The sequence below is a fragment of the Acartia tonsa genome, chromosome 1 (genome assembly GCF_053477335.1).
Source record: "Acartia tonsa isolate MP-2025a chromosome 1, ASM5347733v1, whole genome shotgun sequence".
NCBI classification, from domain to species: Eukaryota; Metazoa; Arthropoda; class Copepoda; order Calanoida; family Acartiidae; genus Acartia; species Acartia tonsa.
The window spans coordinates 34,579,958-34,601,205 of NC_137260.1; the positions used below are offsets into that span (position 1 = coordinate 34,579,958).

The following is a 21,248-nucleotide window of genomic DNA, read 5'->3' on the forward strand; positions in this document are numbered from 1 at the left end:
TTGACACTAGCAGCTGCGGCCCTAGCATCTAGGTGCTAGATTATTAGCTTAAAACCATCCCAAGACTTAAATTTGAACATGAAATAGCCTAAAACCATCACCTATGTGAAGATAACCCAATCTTAAGCTTCAGACAATAAATCCTTTTACCAATTTATATGGTATTTTATTGATGTCCAATATTAAAAACAAAAATATTGAAAAATTGAAATCTATTCCTACATTAAAATGAAATCGAAACAAACAAATGGATGCATAAAAAAGAAATACAAACTAAGCTACTCAAATAGAAGCTGCGTTGATAAAAACTGTCAGACTTGATTACCGTTTAGGTTACACTTTTTCATCATATCATGTGTAGTCGTACGTCAAAAATTTTACTAAATTAGTCAAATACAAAAATGTTAGAATGTGCGCTAGTAAAAATTCTTTAAATAACTATTTGGTAAAAATAAGGAGGAAAAAATTACTGTTTTCTAAATCTTATTGTACCAACAAGAACGATGTATCTATTACAAGAAAAATGATAAAAAAAAACCCAGATTTTATTATTTTATTCTTCTAATGTCATATCTCTTTGTCTGTTAACTGTTAATTTTTTTGGTCTTCTTAGCCATTTTGGCATTACTTTCAATAAAAACTTTTTATTTGGGCGAAAAGTAACATCTATTTTATGCCCAGTAGCTTCCCACAACCCCCAATTCCACCCACATATTCCTTTTGTTATAAACTTAAATCCTTCCGAGGCCCTAGCCCTGCGGGAGTTTTTCAATCTCCCTGTAAAACCTGTGTCTATAGTTGACCAATTATCTACATGTCGTTAAATAATCTACTATATGTCTGGCATTTATGTATAAATTATGACCCTTCATTAAGGCTTACCTTACTTGAATTAAATTGTAATTCCTATTTTGATATTATAACAGCACATAAGATTAACAGTATTTTCTCTTAAAGACGTATGAAACAGGGGGAGGGTGCTGTAGGTGGATCACCAACAAAAAAAAGGGATATTACCGGGTGGAGATTTAAGCAACAAGGCTCATTAAACCATATTTTAAACTCTTTATACTTATATTTGCGTGTGTGTGTTTGTGTGTGTGGTGTTTGTATGTGTGACGTGCACGAATTGTGCAAATTTTTTTAGCATGTTATTTGCAAGCTTTGACTATGGGGTGGTGTTCACATAAATCCACAATTTTGTTAGTTTACTAGACTAATGTTTTAATATTTAAGTCTTAATGTTATTGTCTTGATTTTAGTAGTCATCTGTATTTTATGGTGATACCTAAGATTCAAAATAATTTGTGACATGTTCTATATAAATGTATGTTTAATATCTTTGATCATATTTGCTGTTATCTAATGTCTCATGCCTATATTTTTTAGACAAAATGAATTGAAAATGATTGCTAAAATCGAAATATATCTTCATGTCTTAGAATAGTGTAATTTTTTTAAAAATAGGTTGAAAAACATACTAACTTTAAAAAATTGTCTTGATTATCAGAGTATTAGAAGAATCCTTAATTGTTATTGGCTGTTATACATAAACGTCTTACGACGTCATATTATTATTTGCGAGCTTGCAAAGCAACTTATCATTTAGGCAATTTAAACTAGGTTTCATAGTCATTATAAACAGTAAAATAACAATAGATAACAACCTAGTTAGGGCTGGATTACACTGTCATATTATTGTCACAGAAACAGCAAAAAGTTTGAAGACAACTAGGCGTCGTGGGTGGCTTTATAGGGTCTTGTGCTCGCCGTTTGTACGTGGAAAGTTATGCGCATGCGTGGGTTATTAATTTCACCGTTAGTTTCGGGGGGCTTAGAAAATTTTTTTTGGAGGGTTTGGAGATCTGTTTCTTTCAAAATTCTCCTTTTTTTGGGCTATATAGGAATTTAAAAATTTAAAGCTACACTAAAATTTAAATTTTTTTTCTTTTGGTGGGCTTAACCTACCATAAAAATAAGATAAAACCTGCTCAGAATTGTTATAAAGCTTCCATTCAAAAAATAAAAATAGAATATTTTTAAAGTAATATTTAAAAATTGTATGATTTCAGTTAAGAAGATATTTTAAAAGTTTAATTATAATAGTTATAGTTAAATATAAACTTTCTAATTAAACGAATCTAAAATTTGAATTATCATTCTTAGTAATTAACTAATTTTAAAAAATCCCAAAGTCACTTTTGCTCAGGGATGATACTTGGAGGATAGAATAATCTTCCCACAAATTTTCTGAATGCTCTTCTTTCGGTTATGATTATTCTTGTTCAACATAACATGAGAACATTTTGGTTTTAAAATTTCAATTAGTTTTTTCTTTGCTTTGTTTACATAGATGTAAACATGTAAACCCTTTCATTAAAACTTGAAAGGTAACAGTCGCGGAATATATTATCTTCGCGGTTTTTTTCAAGCTAAACTTTTGTTTGGATAGGGCGAGTTTGTAAGTACATTCCTTAATACCGACTAAGATAAATTTGATTGAAAATTCAGACAATGCCATTTTGATTTCATTTTTAATCATTTAGCGCTTATTCATTGTAAAATAATGTTAACGCTACATTCGATTTAAAACATAGCTTTACTAGATAGATAAAGCACCTTTTTATAAGCATGGACACTCATTGAGCTACGATTTAAAATTCAAATATTTAGCTACAAGTTCATTTTCAAATATCAAAATAGTTACATTTTCATTTCATTCAAAGTTTTGTTTTTGTTTAATTTGAAAGCTTCGCCTTTATGAATTTTGTTATCCTTGTGTTTTTGTAAAGAAAGGTGTGATTATATGCATATAAGCACTTAGAATATACAGTTCTATGTATATGTTAGGGGATCCACGAATTACCCCTGTCAAAAATTAGAAACCAGATGAAATATTTGTAATAAGTATCCAAATTTAGTATTTTGCCTCCTTCAATTAAAAATGGGACCAGAAAGGGCTTAAAGCCCCTTTTTCATATCTAACACAATCCGATCCGTTGGTATCTTAATGTACATTTATGTACATTGCATTTAAAATTAGGTAGGTAAGGTGTAATTTAAGCATAACATGAAAATTAAATTAAATTCACTGTTAAAATTATTCTTAAGCTTTTGGATAGAAGGGATAAGATACCTGGCCCTCATGACACATTTCAGGGAGGGAAAGATATTATACTCAACTACATAAAGCTTTATGACATCTTTTATTATTCGTTAGCTTAAAAACTAATGGTCTTTTATCATATATGGTCTGTCGGTATACAAACTAGTACTAGTTTCCCGATTTTACAACAAATAATTAAAATGCACAGAATGGTTTATTTAGTTTATCATACTTGGGGATGTACATCATTTTCTTGTCCATTATATATACATCAAAATATATATAGTTTTTAGAGTGAAGTTACAAGAAAAGTTAAATATATACTCAAGCTTAACGGTGCAAGGATTGGAGCATATCAATGTACATTGTGAGGCATTCCTTTAATTTTTAAATCAATAATTTCACAGTGGAATCTTAATCTCTATTAATCTTTTAATAATCTGTCATATTACTTTGATTAATTGTCTTAGAACTTGCTTAAAACTTATTCGATGTTTTTAAAAAGTAATTTTGAAACAGCAAATATGTTTGTTTATTCAAAAAATGAGAATTTCTCAGTTGCTGAGAAAAATATAGTTCTAAATGTTCCACAATAATTTCAATGCTAAAAGATAATACTTTTGTTACTAATTATCAAGAAATAAAACAAATTCAGATTTTTTTCATGGTGGAAAATTGGAAGCGTAATTAGTTTGTAGCTTTTATGGCTTGATTAAAATTTTGACTGAAATGATAGGACACCCACAGAGAACTTGCTCAATGACCGTAAGGAGGTGTTCATGGAATTCCGCACACAAAAAATAGAATTTAATGAAACAAACAAAATGAAAGAAGCCAGACACAGGGAGGGAGAGGACATTGGACTGTAAGTTATACGTGTGACCAAAGTGTTATAAACACGACCTCATATTCGTTGGCTTTATAGCTTAAAACTTGATTTGGCTGTACAATCATTCTTTTTTTCAACCTTTTCCACCAACAGTTTTTATTTACTAAAGGGATTATTTTTTATCGCATTTGGGGATGTACATCAATTTTTCGTCCAATGACTAAAACAATCTTCTTAGTAATATACTTTGGTGTTTATATGAAATTGCACTGTTGATATTTAGGTGGGAATAATAGCCCACCCATGTGGAGGTGTGCATCTGTATACAGAGACAGATACTCTTATCATTAAAATAGTTTAATAGTGTTAACATTATGGTTGAAGTATTTTTGATTTATGAAAAGCTTGACATATAATATTTATTGTTTACCATGTAGTTTTCTGTATATTTTCGTTTTTATGTAATGTTAGCTTCAATAGCTACGGTAGATTGTTAGATATTATTCCATTGAAAATTTAGGAATAGTCCCTTTCGTGGCAACGCCCCTTAAGGGGCGATTCGTCGTAATTTTAAAATGGCTTTTTATAGTTTATTTTAGGTTAGGTTATATTGGGTTAGGCAATTGGCCCCGCATGGTTAGAGCCCCCCGCAGGGGCTAGAAATAGGAGAAAAGTTTCTGTGAAAAATACGAAGAACCGCCGCTTATGGTGCGTTGCCACGAAAGGGACTATACCCGAAAATATTAATGTAAAAATCTTTCTGTTTATACCTACAATTTTATTTAATTTGTCTGTTTAATACGAGCAACTCCCCAATACTATGAAGCTTTACTTTATTTTCAGAATAGCTTACCCTTCCTAACTGCATTGAGTAACTTAGCATATACGAGTAAAATTATGGTTCTTAAAATTGATTATTGATAGTATTATAAGTTAATAGTATCATGCTAGTCAGAGTAGAAATTCTACTGTTATGGTATAGTATGGTGTTAAATAACTATAGGATTGTTTAATGTCTATACCAAGAAACCATGACCAAAAAATCAACACATACACATAAATCACACACACAATTGCAATTATCCTTACTGTGTTTTATGTGTATTTATGCGTTTTGTGTGTATGTGTGTGTGTGAGTCTGTGTCTGTGCATGTGTGATCGTGTATGTGTGTGTGTGTGTGTGTGTGTGTGTATTTAGTGTTGAAAACTGAAAATCAATTATTTCCAACAAAATATTTTGTTGTTTGCAACCAGACATATGTCTACTTGAAATCTATTCAATAGATCTTTGACGATGGAAATTTGAAACTGTCGGGTCAATATTTCTTTAATATTCCCCCTATTTTCTAACTGTCCAAAGACGTTTATAATAATTAGGGAAAGGGTTGAATTTGGACAGGAAACCTAAATATTAAAATCTTTTCTAAATTTTTACGATCCTGAAAGTTAATATTTACTGATATTTTCCAATAAATTTTTTCGTTTCGTCAAAATTTGGAAAAATAGCCAATATGGCTGTCTAGAAAAAACACGAAACCTCTACACCTAATATTTTCTCAGTGTTTTTTTTTACTTTTTATACAATTTTTTTTAAAAATTAAATATTGATGAGTTTTTTATTTTTATAGAATGAATTATAAAAAAAATAATATTGGTTGATTGGTTTTTGCGATATCAGAACTCAGAACCATATCAGTTTTACTTTTAAACAATTCAATAAATATGAAAACTTTAAAAATTAAATATTGATGAGTTTTTTTTATTTTTTTAGAATGAATTATAAAAAAATAATATTGGTTGATTGGTTTTTGCGATATCAGAACCATATCAGTTTTACTTGTAAACAATTCAATAAATATGAAAACTTAGATATAAAATTTGTATAATAGATAAGACTTTTAAATAATTTATTCTCCCCTTTCTTTATTCCAAAAATCTCGATTTTTCTTTCATTGTCATATCCTAGTATTTATTATGTGTATTTGTATTGTCGTGTGAGTATGTGAGAGGGTTGTAAAGGATAGATAAATTACCACCCCCCCCCCCTCTCCCTCACATAGCTGTTAAGACTTAAGATTTTTTGTTTCAGGCTTTCAGCGTATCTACTCTATAATAATCCACCTTCCAAAGATCCAACACCCTACATTATCCAACCCTCCACCCTGCTTACTGTCTTCTACATTTCAACTCAACCATATATCAAACTTGCTAATATCATAAAGTGAAAGAAAAGTTAAAAAATAAACCACCAATAACCATTAAATAATGTATTAATCATTCTAACTCAAGTAATATGTACTAATTTATTATTTAACCTAACATACTAACAAAACAATAATCATAACTTTTTTTACTTTAATGAAATAAATAATCTAAATAAATAAATAAACTATGTTGACTTAAATAAAATGAAAATAAATATTTTTATTTTATTTGGATTGGAGTTAGTTTTGTAAATTGTAACGATTTGTCCTTGTTCTCTAAGGTCTCATATTTCCTGTATCATGAGTTGACCCTTAGCTTTATGCGGTCATAAATGTTCCCCCCCCCCCCAAAAAAAAAACGCTTTTATCAATATACCTTGTATATTGGGGAATATTAACAAGGATTAAAACATCCATAAAAACTAGTACTGAAACTTTATGACAAACGGATACAGGAAGCAAATGCCTACATTACCAGAAATGAAAAAAGCTATCCGCTTTCTTACGGAGATTGACCAGCCCTAATTATAAAAAAGCTATTGTTCTGTAAGATTAAAACGATTTCTGAAACTGTATAACAAACGGATAATAACACTTAAATAGTTCAGAATAGTCGACAAATAGTCGACGGACAAACTGACCCTAATTATAGAAAATTATTGTTCTGTATGAAGATCTCATATTTCTCATGTGAGTTCAGTTAAGTTGACCCTTCCAGTTTCCCTTCCTTAATCAGGTGACATAAATTTTTCCTCCCCGCCCCCCCCCCCAAAAAAAAAAATATTGTACAGCGATTAAGCGAAGATATGTTAATTTTATTTACCATAAAAACGAGATTCAGATTTCAATTTGAGATCCTTGGTAGAGAGATATTAACAGACATCCTATTATTTTATTTTTTGGTTTTCAATGATAACTATGACATATATAGAGTAGACAGAACAGAAAAAGAGTAGTTTTTATTGCAAATCAAATATAATTTTTTTCATTTGTTTTTTATCCGTGGAGATTAACAGACATCCTATTATTTTATTCTTTGGTTTTCAATGATAACTATGATATATAGACAGAACAGAAATGTACAATCGTTTGATTATTAAAACCAGTTTTTTTAGCCCCGAGGAGCCGTTTAACTATGAAAGAAATAGCTATCTGTCTTAAAGAACGAACGAATTAAAAAGTAAAAACTTTGTATATTTGTTTTATTCAAAAAGAGTAGGTTTTATTGCAATTAGAGTCTTCCAACTAATTCACTTACAATTTTGCTTCATATCCGTGTCATGTTATTTAGTTGACCCTTTTTAAAAAATTTAAATTTCCCTTCCTTGCGAAAGAATGTTTTTAAAACTTAAAACATATGAAATGATATTATCACAGATATTATCATCAATCTATAATATAATTGGCCAAAAAGCCTTCATAAAGTGTTATAAAGAGAATATAGTATCACTGAAGATATCTATATTCCAACTTTCAATATGTAACTTTGAAGCAATTTTGTTTGTTTTCTACATTACCGAATACTTTGTGAAATCAATTCGTCTCAAATGTAACTTTTCTTAAAAATAGGTTTCTAAAACTTGAAATATAATTTTTAACTTTTCTCACCAATGAATGATGAAAGTATAAATTTAAGAACAATTTGAAATATTTACCCTCTAACGGCTAATTTATTTACTATAATTTCATCGTATTAAATCCAAATTTAATCTTGTTTCTCCCCCCCCCCCCCCCCATCCCAATTATTACCATACCATTACCAGGTTGGTTACAATATTATATATTTGTTTTTTATCCGTGGACCGTGTGACATGAAAGATTAAGCATCAAATCCTCCCCCCCTCCTCAAAGGGGAAATTAGCAGAATTCTTACATGTCTACCTAATAAAACATACATAAGTAGCGAAGCTCTAAAATTATGAATAATAAATAGACCATTTGGAACAATGTATGGTTGTCTTTTGAAGCATTAAGCTAATAGAAAAACGTTAAAACTTAAACAATTGAATTTACAATTACATAATCCTAAATTTGCCTAAACTTAAAATTGTTTATTAATTATTTCTTATCAGTTCAGCATTTTGATTATTATTTATTATTGTCAACTGTCCTATCCCCTCCTAATATTTATGTTTTTCCCCCTTTTTTTTTGGGGGGGGGGGGGAGCTAAACAGATATCCTATTACCTCCTAATATTTATTACATACAACACCAACCCCAATTTTAGGGGGTTACATGGGGGGGGGGGCGCGCATTACCACTCCGCCCATATTCATAATGAGCGGTGAAAATGGACAAAAAAATTGTAAAATACGTGATAAAACATTTATAACAATCTTTTTCTATATATAACAATATAGTGTATTTCCGTAAAAAGACTCGGACGGAGGGACGTATGGACATACCTTAATTATAGAGTAACAAGGATTCTTATAATTTCATTTTCACTATGTTTATATATATGAGAGGGGGGGGGGGGGTCACGATTAATTTTTAACTTCGGGAGTGGGTAAGATTATAATTTATTATACTAGTGTAGTCTCACCCCTCCCCTATTTGAAGGTTGACCGTTACAACTTACGATACAAATATTGACCCCTCCCCCCCCCCCTCCCCAAGAAATAAGTTAACAATTCAAAACATATGGAAAATAGGAATTAGCAAAGCTTTTCTATAATTTGTGTTGGTTATAAACGTCAGTTAGTATTACTATTTTATATAATTTATAGACAGAATACTTACTTTATAATTATACTTATGCATTTATGTTAATGTTCCCCCCCCCCCCCCAAGAAACAAAACAAAACAAAACATATGGAAAATTCAAAATACTAGGAATTAGCGAAGCTTTTCTATAATTTGTGTTGGTTATAGACGTCAGTATGTTAGTATTTATATAATTTATAGACAGAATACTTACTTATAATTTTGATTATACTAATGCATTTATGTTAATGTTTTGCTTTAATGGATATTGTCATCCTTGTTAAAAATATTTCACACATCCCATTCCCAACACTTTATATTTGAAGATATCTAGAATATTATAAATCTTAATAATTTCTTGGAAACCAACAACAAAGAAAAATTTGTAGGGGGTAATTAATGATTCCTTGAAATTTCATTTGCTTACAGACCTTTGAAGTGACAACATTTGAACATTTGTTTTATTTTTGCTATCGTTATTATGGCGGAACAAGGACAGAGAGTCAGAGTTGGGCGCAGGCGCAAGCCGGTAGCGATGGATGACTTGGTTCCTTACTTCCCCCGTACACTTACCTGCACAGATCCAGAACCAAGTTTATACCCCGACCTGATGCCTGGATGGTACGCCCATTATCAGGTCCTTCACAGATCTTTTAAAGATATATCTAACCTGCTTTACAGGTCGGGGTTTCAGAGTGTTCGTAATATGCAGGCGATCAGACTATTTAGTGAAGGAATTGGTATATACCAATTCCTTCACCAAGCCCTTCCATCTTCTCAGCGTACACGCGAAGAAAATGAACTTGTTCTGCAGCAAATGGAAGCAAAATGCAACGGTTACCGTGACGACGTTATCCAGGCGTTAGCTGTCTATGACCGTGCGATTAATTTAGATGGCACAGTAGATCTATCATCAGATGAAGACGAATATCCCGATATCTCCGGCGATGTAAATCCATCTTCCGATGATGACGATATTGACGCCATCCTGGAAGTTCTGGAACACGAAGGTGGCGCGAGCGAAGGTGAAGGTGATGACTCTGATGAGTCAGTGATCATTATCGATTGATCATTGATGTTGCGTTGAGTTGAGATCGCATTCCTGTGAATATTTAGTTAGATTCCACATAAATAACTTGACATATATATGCTATAATAATAAAACTATGAAAAATAATTTTCTTATTTTTATTTAATTTAATTTGTAATTGCGATGCTGCTCTATAATTTGAATTATAATTGAAGAAGTAAGCTCTGTTTGTCTGTAGCTAAGGATCTCGCTAACCACTGAACCTATATGGTTCTCCTTTACAGTACAGCTTCGTATAGGTCCTTAGATGGTTTTATTTGTGTACTTATTTTAACTTTGAATTGAAGACATAAATTTAAAATTATCAATAGCTATAGTATTAACTTTAACAAACAAAAACATTTAAAGTGCCACTAGAGGCCTCTAGGGGCGTAGCCGCTAGTAAACTTATAAAGAAGTAAGCTCTGTTTGTCTGTAGCTAAGGATCTCGCTAACCACTGAACCTATATGGTTCTCCTTTACAGTACAGCTTCGTATAGGTCCTTAGATGGTTTTATTTGTGTACTTATTTTAACTTTGAATTGAAGACATAAATTTAAAATTATCAATAGCTATAGTATTAACTTTAACAAACAAAAACATTTAAAGTGCCACTAGAGGCCTCTAGGGGCGTAGCCGCTAGTAAACTTATAAAGAAGTAAGCTCTGTTTGTCTGTAGCTAAGGATCTCGCTAACCACTGAACCTATATGGTTCTCCTTTACAGTACAGCTTCGTATAGGTCCTTAGATGGTTTTAGGCTATTTTTCTGCCCTTTCATATCCCTTCGAATATAGAGCCTCTAAATGCTAGGGGCGCAGCCGTTTGTATCCAAGGAAGAGAGACGTTTGATATAGTTATTTGATATACTTAGGTAGGTAGGTAGGTAGGTTCGAATATAGAGCCTCTAAATGCTAGGGGCGCAGCCGTTTGTATCCAAGGAAGAGAGACGTTTGATATAGTTATTTGATAAAACTTAGGTAGGTTAGGTAAGCGTTCCACGTATTTAAAATTATCAATAGCTATTTCTTGCATCGTTAACGAATAAAAGCTAACTATCTCGGACGAAAAATTTTTCTGCCCTTTCATATCCCTTCGAATATAGAGCCTCTAAATGCTAGGGGCGCAGCCGTTTGTATCCAAGGAAGAGAGACGTTTGATATAGTTATTTGATATACTTAGGTAGGTAGGTAGGTAGGTTCGAATATAGAGCCTCTAAATGCTAGGGGCGCAGCCGTTTGTATCCAAGGAAGAGAGACGTTTGATATAGTTATTTGATAAAACTTAGGTAGGTTAGGTAAGCGTTCCACGTATTTAAAATTATCAATAGCTATTTCTTGCATCGTTAACGAATAAAAGCTAACTATCTCGGACGAAAAATCAACATGTTTAAAATGGACGTACGGACATTCTGGTAATGATTATAGAGTTGCTACGCTTTCTAAATCGGACGGACCGACCATAAGAATGAATAAAAAAGTGTATTATTTCGAGTTTCTTATCACATTTATTTTTATCACGAATATGAATATGAAATGAAATGAATGAAATACAAAATGAAAATGAAACAATGAAATTGAAAAACGAAAAAAAAACAGACAGACAGACAGACATATTTACATTTAGAAATATAAAGTAGATTTGCTACTAAAAAATGAAAATGAAACAATGAAATTGAAAAAAAAATTAAATGAAAATATTAAAACTAAAGAAAAGGGGTAGTTTCACGAAATGCATTTGAACTTAATTTAGTGAACCGCATATTTAGAATGACCACAAATACCTAAATGATAATTTGATTAATTACTTATGTTTAGATGCCTAAACCCGATGCTTCCGGCCGTAGCATCTACGAATATTTCGAAGAACTGTTGAAAAGGTTTGGGCTTGAGCATTATCAACTTCTCAGCTCCACATCCGACTCGGCTGCCAACTGTGTAAAGGTAATGAAAAATTATAAATTATAATTATAAAATCATAACTATTTAATAGTTTTTTCTCGCATCGTATTTTAAATGGCTTTCCGCGGATGTAAAATGTACAATTGTAAGATAAAACCAGTTTTTTTAGATGAATATTTGAATGAATACGAGAATTAATATTCTAAAACAATACCATTAGAAAGTAAATCATTAATTTATTTTTCATTCTTTAGTCCGTCAAGATACTCAATGAAGAGCACGGGAAAACCCCCACAGAGTATACAAGTTTCATGAACCATGAGGATGAAGATGAGGGAGTCAGTGATGATGATGATGATAGTGATAAGGAAGACACACCTGAGGCTGATAGTGAAGATGAAATCCCGTTGGATATGGTTATAGAAGATTTAGATGAGGTTGAGGATGGTGTTGTAGAAGCCGAAGGTGAGGGTCAGGATGGAGATGAAGAAACCCTGGCAGGAACAAGACAAGGCGATGGCGGCATATCAAGTGCGATTTTCTACAGGTCCATCGCCATCAAAGATCCACAACAAAGAGAGGGTAAGTAAAGTTAAATTAAATTCATTCCCAAAAAATTCAATGAATTACATTTAATGATTTACAGGGGTAGTTTCACGAAATGCATTTAACTAAATTATATTAATTTATTAAATTATTTCTTTTCAGCAATCACAAATTTCGGGAAACTAATAGAAGAGAACATCCAGAAAACAATGATATGTGATGAGCAGAAATGTGGACTTATAGTGGGAGGTGTTTGCCTCAACCACCAAGTGGAGTTGGCGTTGAAGCAGGCTGCCAAAGTTGTAAGTAAATTAATTAAATGATTAATAGAACCAACTAAATAACTTATACAGTAACTTAAAAAGTTAAATAATAAATTATACAAAAACGTGAAAATTAACAAATATTATATTTTTTTAGAAAGGGAAGGGGTACAACAGAACCATAATTAACCTGGCAAAGCTGGTCAGTAAAATTATGAATAACAAGAAGCTGCGTCGCATTTTGGTAGAGAGTGGACAACGTATGCTTACCAGATACGTGGAGACGAGATGGAGCTCCAGAATGAACATGATAAAGCGGTTCTTAGAGTTGTTTGACAACAAACAACTACTTCAGAAGGTGAAAAAATCCGTGCAGGATCAGAAAGGTAAACCCAAAAAAGTTAATTATAATTTAAACAACAATTTAAAACTAACAAAATTACCAACTTAAATTTCTCTCTGTCCCTTAATTAAACAAAAGAGAAAGGTAACAAATAGAAGTTTATTAAAATTTAAACTAGATAAATTATTTCTTCTCTCGTTCCCTTAATTAAAAATTAGAACTGTATATATCAATAGAATTAATTTTTAATTTTTAATTTTTATTTTAGTCAACAAGAAGTTTGACAATCTGTGGCCAACACCTGACCAGGTTCTTGCCCTCAGAGAAGTCCTGCAAGTGTTGGAGTGTGTGGATACCATGCTGACAATTCCTGCACAAGCCCATGAGGCCACAATCGTCCAGATGTTCACCATGCTGGATACGGTGTTCTTTACCCTACGGACAAGTATGCCTGGCAACTTATTCGCTAGACGTGTATTCAAGTTCCTTCACCTGAGAGTTAACAAGATTGTCCGTACTAATGCAGGCTGGCAAGTCTGTCTCTACCTACACCCCCTGTCACGCAGTCATTTGGAAATGATTGCGAGTGGCACACAAAGCTTTACGGTGACACAGGATGAAGCAAAAACAATTTTACAACAAGCACCCAAAAATTGTAGGTTGTTGGGTGAACGGCTACACCGAATCTCACTGAGAGCCAACCTAAGTCCTGAAGAAAAGGCAGATGAAGAGGCCGACCTGCGTAGAGCTAATGCGGATGCCGACAATGAGGATTCCGAAGCTGACGAGTACGAATCTCCAGAAACTGCACCTCCCACAGGTAAAGATATACAATATTAATTAAAATAGATAATAATAATAACATTAGTTAAATAATTCAATTATCATTTTTATTAATTATATTTATGTATTACAGGCATGATGACACCCATCCAAAAGATGTTATGGAACAAACAACAAGAGTTCAAAGAAATTCAGGCTCAAGCAGCAGCCAAGAAGAAAAAGAAAGAACAACGTGACAAACAGAAGGATCCCCTGGACGTCATGAAGAAACACCTGAAAGCTGGGCTGAAGGATTGGAATAACATAGAAGAATCCAAGTTGCATGCCTTGACATACGGTTACCAACGTGAAGTCGCTAAGATAAAGGAGGAAATTGCGAAAGTCAAAAAATCTAAGTCCAAGGATTTCGATGTTGAAGAACGCCAGAAACTGTACAAACAAGGAGCAATGACCGCAAGCCACAGGATGCTTACTGCCAGGTATGAACATGTTGCAGAGAAGATATGTTATCCACCTGGACTTGTCAGTTTGATGACCAACTTCAACAACTTACCTGTTTCTAATGCGAGGTGTGAGAGAATTTTCTCACACCTCAAATTAGTTTACTCATCGAGGCGCTATAACCTAGAGAAAGAAACCATCCACGCCATCATGTTCTTGAAGATGAACAAGCTAGTCCCCAAGAAGTCCCAAGCATTTTGGGATAGGCAGGTAAAAGTTACCAAGAAGACAGCAACCAAGGAACTGGAAAAGTGAAATAATTTTTGTAAATATGTTTATCATATTAATTATGTTGGAAAGAAATAAAGTAGAAGTAAAGTAAAACAAATAATTTAATGAAATAATTTTGTGTTTTTTAAATATCTGTATCATTACCATTATAAAATAAATGTTGTAATAAAACCCAAAAAACTGTTTATTGATATATTTATTTTTTTTGCAGTATTGTTATTTAATTTAACAAGGATGAATAATCAATAAGTAGCGAAGCCAAAAACATTACTCAAATCATACTTGTCTTGTGTCTTTATGCGTGGATGGTCTCTTGCTCGAGGTTCTAGAGTAAATAAGTTGGACATCAAATGAAAGTAAATACTAAATATCCAAAAATAAATTTGAATTTCAATTAAAGGGTGATGGAAAAAAATAAAAATGCGTACTTGCCGCTTCGCTTATATTATTGTACATTCAAACATCAGTAAACCAAAAATCAGACCAATCGGATAATTAGGTCACATAAAAATTTGTTGTTAAAATGTAAAAAAAATACGGACATTAATGTCAGAACTGAATTATCAGAATGCGAATATATAAGAGTCTAAGCAAAATTGTAAGTAAATTTGTTTAAAAACAGCTTGATAATCAGGTTTAATATGAGCGTACATTTAAAACCGAGTTTCAACGCAAAAAATCGCGGAGCCGAATCTAGAAATACGGCTGCGGATGTGTGTATATTTGGTAACATATGGTTTTTAAGTTTAATTTAAGGAAATAGACCGTTAAATCATATTATTACTGTAAAAACTCACTTTTAACTAATGTGGAGCCGAGCCGTTCTGAACGACGTAAAAAAATGCACGGAAATTCTTTTCGAACACAGGGATTCAATATTTTTAGGTAAGACTTATCGATAAAACACACCCGATACTTTGTAATTTTGGAACGATATAAAAAAATAAAAAATAAACATAATTAAAAACAAAGTATGGAGCTTGCCGAATTATTCACAGTATAAAATCTGTGCGTTTAAAATTGAAATTACCAAAAGGCAAAATAAGAATAATTAAGTTATAACGAACAGACTTATCACTTTATATTTACAAATTATTACAAAATCCTTACCTTAATATACAGTAAATGATTATGTGTACTGCCTTCCGAAATAGAAAACATAGCCTATTATTTTGACGTGTATGTACTCTTATGACATTCACACAAAACAATAGACTACAATAATTTTTTTCGGACGACAGTACAGAATTAGATCTTCTTGTGTTGACACTTGACTTTGTTTCTTTCTTCTTTTTTTTTATAACTATGCAAATAATATTTATCACTTTATTTTATTGTATTAATATAATTCCATTTGAAGTTTTCACATTGAATATTAAATTTTTTATTATTTTTCACTTTTCTTTGTATCTAACTAACGCGTAGTATGACGTGTCAATACACTCTGAAATTCAAATAAGGACTGAAGAACTATGTGTGTGTGCACGAGGTGCACGAGGTAGAAATGTACATGGGTAATTAGAAACTTCAATATAATTTATTTCGTTATATTTACATTTTTTAAAATAAGATTTTTTAATATGTTTTGACCACGGTAAATAATAAAAATTTGTTGGAGGAATTTTTGTGTATATATTTATCCCTGATATAACAGCATACACCGGAAACGGATGATATCAAATAACAGGGAATCTATAAATATATTGTTACAAATACAATTACAAACTATTATAAGTTAACTTTAATATATTTCATTATCGTTATATACTTTTTTTACGTAATGCAAAATTATCCTTTTTTAATATTAGGAAGAATTTTTATTTTACCCTGTAAAAAAAACAATGAAAAAAGTAAGACGTCTAAAATGTCGTATTCTTAACAGGTAGACTTTTTGGAGTAAGGAAATTATGTCATCACATTAATTTCATAGAAAGAACCTAAAAGTCTAATATATCTAGTAAATTTTATTTCGGAATTGTTTAACGAACATACTTAATTTAAGATTGCGTGATTTATTTCGAAATAGAAATATAAAACGTAAAAATTTATTATTTTTCAAAATCTTCTATTTATTTACCAAGTACTTCGTATATAAATATTAAGAAATTTGAATATTTAGAAAAATAGAAATAGGGATGTATTTTTGAACGAAGGGAGAGGGGAATAAATATCCTATTTTTGAAATAGAATTCTTGCACACGTATATAAATATTCCCCAATTTCAATATTTTCATATCTCTAAATTCCCTTCCAAATTTTCTCGAAATACGATACGTTTAGGGTTTAGAATAGTTAATATTTTAAATATCTAGTAGACACATCATTGTTTGCAACGATAATTTTCAAGAAAAAATTGTTGAAATGTTTTGTGATTATTGAAGCAATTAAAATTCTTTAATTTTGTATGATTTTCATAATTTTCAAAAGTCAATGTTGGTCATTTTTTCTCGCATTTAATGTTAACTTCAATACCTGGGAAATATGGATAGAACATTGGAAGATAATTGAATCAGCCCCCCCCCCCCATAGTAAAATGTGAAAGTTTGTCCTTTGTTAGCCCCTAATTGGTGAAAAGTAAGGGAGGGATGTTTCTACCCTCCATTTAAGATATTAGATCAAAACTAAACTGTATTCATATAAAAGGTTCAGGTGTAGAAAAAATGTAATATAACAAATTTTTAAACTTTTAAATGTTTTAAACTTTTAAAGATAAAAATAATTCATCTATTATACTAAGCCTGTCTTTTTGTCTGTCTGAACCTTAGGATTTCGGTAACCGTTAAACCGATTGGCTCCACTCTTCAGGGAATATACCATTGCCTACTGGTTGTGTGGTGGTTTTAAGCTATTTTCTTGTCATAATATAAAATGAATTAAAAACAAAGATATTCTTAATATCAATGATTTAATTATCTAAAACAAAATTCACAGAGAATTTTCCCTGAACATTTTTTTCTGTAAAACTTAAGTCAATTAAGGACATTTTAGTGGGTTTTAAAATTATCAATATCATTATATGCAGGGGCGTCCAAGCTTTTTATTTTGGGGGGGGTAAAATTTTTTTAAGGGGGGGGTAATTTGGTTTGGGGGGGGGTAAAATGGCGCGCGAAGCGCGCCGCAAATTTTTTTTACCCCCCCCAAAATTTTTACCCCGGGGGTAAAATTTGCTTGGGGGGGGTAATTACCCCCCCTGAAATCTGTTGGCAGGGGTAAAATTTGTTTACCCCCCCCAAAATTTACCCCCGGGGTAAAATTTTTGGGGGGGTTAATTTAAATTTTATAAAAAATGTAGTATTAAAAATGCGCGCGAAGCGCGCAAAAATTTTTTTTGTTAGAGATTTTCTATTTTGGGGGGAGTATTTACCCCCCCCAAAATCATTTGGGGGGGGGTAAATACACCCCCCAAAATCGTTGGGGGTGCCTACGGCACCCCCAAGGTAGGGGTAATTTTTTTTTGGGGGGGGTATTTCTCACAAAATTTTGGGGGTGCCTACGGCACCCCCAAAATCGTTTGGGGGTGCCAAATGGCCCATTACCCCCCCCCTTGGACGCCTATGATTATATGACTGTAGAATTTAAATTTATTCTAGCCTAGTACTATACTGTCAAAATGTAGCTATAATTCAGTCTTGGAAACCACTTTTTATTTGATTATGAAGAAGAAAAGGGGTTCTGAGAATTTTATATATAATACATCTTTTGTCTTTTTTATGTTTTGTCTTTTTAATGAAAATAAGGACAATTCTGTCCAAAATTAGGCTTTAATGCATTACATTGCACACTAACCTAAAGAAAAAAAATTCATGATGATATCTGCTTAAACTTTGGAGGCATTTTTATTTTGTTCAGTTGCAATATCCTGCCCTGGGATTGAATTGATTACTTCAAAGTAAAATTTAGACAAAGGTATTGATTCAAATTCTATGGAATAATCACAAACCAACAAGGAATATTATATCTACAAGAAGCGTAGCTGTATCCTATCTTATTAATTTCAAGGATATCAGGAGAAGATTTGATGCATAAGAACCAACTACGAATGTCTGGCTTAAAGTTTTATAAACCATAACCATAAGTATCAATCAAATATGAAAATAAAAACGAAAAATTACTCCAAAACTTGAAATAAATCCCCCTTCATGATTTTTAACATTTGTATTATTACAAAAAAAACACAATATTTTATTGATTTTTTATTTAATTAAAATAAGCTTTCCTATTTTATATTTTTAGCTTTCTATCTAATTATAGTTTTTACAATCAAAATTATTCTTTTTGTCAAAAAATCAATAAAATAATTTTAACTTTCTCATGAAAGGGAAGATTTGAAATAAGTTGGTCGTCTCTCAGGGACGTCCAAGGGGGGGGAGGGGTAAAGAGGTAATTAACCCCCCCCCCCTCCGCCCCAAATGAACGACACCCTATAAATTTATATTTTTTTATTTGTACCCCCCCCCCCCCTCCCCAAATAAAAAAAAAGCGTGGACGTCCTTGCCTATATGATATAAAGATTACCCCACCCCATATTAAAAAAGCTTGGACGTCCATGTCGTCTCTTAAATTGATTATATAGAAATTTGCTATAGAAAAGTACATGAAAACAAATATCTATCTGTTTTCTTTTAATGTTACAAACTTCGCTAAGGCAAACAAAAAATGTGTTTAGTTCGTTTACGTATCCGCAAAAAAGTGTCTTTAAATACAAATTACAGCATTTTTTTCCACATAGTAACACATTCTCTCTTATTAATAATAATTTTTATAGAAAAAAATCTTCGGATATCATATCCCTGTGGACATAAAGTATATTTTGAATGATATTTTGATGATATTGGATGAATAAAAATGCAGCGCATTTTTTCACCGCCCGAGGGACGTTTTTCAGCTCGTAGAGGTGTCCAAACCTTCAAGCAAAAGCAAAAAGTCAATTTTTAAAATTTAGTTAAAGTTTTTCTATTCTTGGTTCCATAGAATTTTTTTAAACACGAGATTTCAACCACTTTCTGCAGCTAAACCCCACAGCTTCTGCTAATATTGCCCATCATAACTTATTTCATGAATATTCGTAAAGATACTCAATATCTTAAAAATATTAGAACATATACAAACCAGGATAAAGTTACATTTGCATACCTTTCATGACATCAATAGATTAAAAACAACTGAATATCTTTACAGGAAATTGTAATTTCTTGTTGTTTTCTCTGAACAACTTCCATCCTTGTTTTATCCTTGTGAAAACGGAAACATAATTTTCCTCAATATCCATGCATTTTTACACATTATTTTAAATAGCTAAATTACGAATTAAAAAGAGTGTAACTATGACGATCTTTAATATAGATTTTAATAAGATATTTTCTCGTATTCATTCGAATCCGGCTTCTTACGAATATAGAAATGTAAAATCATAAGATTAAAACCAGTTTTTTTAGCCGGTGCCTTCGGCACCTCGGGGCTAAAAAAAAACTAGTTTTAATCTCATAATTGTACTTTCTATATCCGCGGAAAGCCGTTTATAATACGATGCGAGAAATAACAAATCTAATTTTCTCTTTGTTATCTATATTCCATAAATAATTTGGATTATGAAAAGAAAACAAAGTAGCGGGTTTCATCGTATTTTCACAGTACCTTTTGTCCAATAATTTTTATCTGTCTACTTTTCTAATGAATCTTGAATTTAACGGCTATTTTTATATTTCAGGTAAATCTAACGGCCAGCTGTAACCTTGGCTGCAGCTGCGACATGAACGACGTGCAGCCAGTCTGCGGCGCAAATGGCCTGACCTACTTCTCCCCCTGTCATGCCGGCTGTACATCTCTGCTGTCCCACGACAATTTCACCAACTGTGCTTGTGTCGGCGGGAATTCCGAGGGCGATAATCTAAACTCTGGCGTGACAAAAGTTCCCGTGGCCACCGCGGGGCCCTGCTACACGCCATGTGAGATGATATTCCCGTTCATAGTCCTGCTGTTCTTCATGACGCTGCTTGTTGCCATAACACAAATGCCAGTCCTCATGGTTGTCCTACGTAGCGTTGCAGAGGAAGAAAAGGCATTCGCGCTGGGCATTCAGTTTGTCATCTTCCGTCTCTTCGGCTACATTCCGTCCCCGATTGTGTTTGGCAGCGTGATAGACTCGACCTGTTTGGTGTGGAAGCAAACCTGCGAAGGCAGCCAGGGTGGCAGGTGTCTCATGTACGATATTGAGCTCTTCAGATACAAGTATGTCGGCATTTGTGCAGGGATTAAACTCTTGTCATTCCTCATATTCTTATTTGACTGGTACTTGATCAAGAAGCGCCAGGAGAAGGAAGAAGAGCGCGGGGGGCTGACCATGGGCGAGGTTGTCAACTCAATGGTCTCCATAGACAAACTATTTGAGGCTGAGAACAGTGGATCTCAAAATAACTTGGACAAACAGATTGAAAGTGAAGAGGGGCGTGTCATAGTGGCTGGAGTGGCCAACAGCAGCTCGGAGAGTACGCCAACACATGCCTCGAACCTGACACCCTCTAGACAACCAATGATTCCTGTGTCAGGGTCAGACTATAACAAGCAGAAATGACAAATAATGCGAGATAGTAAGGTACTGTTTTGCTTTCAGTGGCGTAGCTTCTCTTGTCTTTACATTGTCTGCGTGGTCATAATAGAAAATTATTCATTCCAACCAATTTAAATGGAATTTCTGATAATAAGTAAATACTTTTTTTTTGCAATGGCGTACATAGTAAGACATTTGAAAAATGAAATATATTACGGCAT

General features: G+C 32.5%; 3 protein-coding genes across 3 annotated transcripts in view; all 3 read left to right on the forward strand.

The window, feature by feature from the left end:
• The window catches only part of Oatp30B (Organic anion transporting polypeptide 30B), an 84,806-nt gene that overhangs the window by 61,957 nt on the left and 1,601 nt on the right, over positions 1-21,248 (forward strand). Inside the window, exon 5 of the mRNA XM_080158680.1 lies at positions 20,188-21,072. Coding sequence (XP_080014806.1) covers positions 20,188-21,051 — 864 coding nt within the window. The 3' untranslated portion in view covers positions 21,052-21,072. The remainder of the gene's footprint in view (positions 1-20,187; positions 21,073-21,248) is intronic.
• Positions 8,937-11,656, forward strand: LOC145317558 (uncharacterized). Its single transcript, XM_080158703.1, has 2 exons — positions 8,937-10,786; positions 10,893-11,656. The coding sequence occupies exon 1, from the start codon at positions 9,327-9,329 to the stop codon at positions 9,912-9,914; it is 588 nt and encodes a 195-aa protein (XP_080014829.1). The 5' UTR covers positions 8,937-9,326; the 3' UTR covers positions 9,915-10,786; positions 10,893-11,656.
• LOC145317551 (uncharacterized) lies at positions 11,815-15,240 on the forward strand. Its single transcript, XM_080158693.1, has 5 exons — positions 11,815-12,395; positions 12,522-12,661; positions 12,780-13,008; positions 13,234-13,785; positions 13,882-15,240. Exons 1-5 carry the CDS (start codon positions 12,125-12,127, stop codon positions 14,502-14,504), a joined length of 1,815 nt encoding a protein of 604 aa, XP_080014819.1. The 5' UTR covers positions 11,815-12,124; the 3' UTR covers positions 14,505-15,240.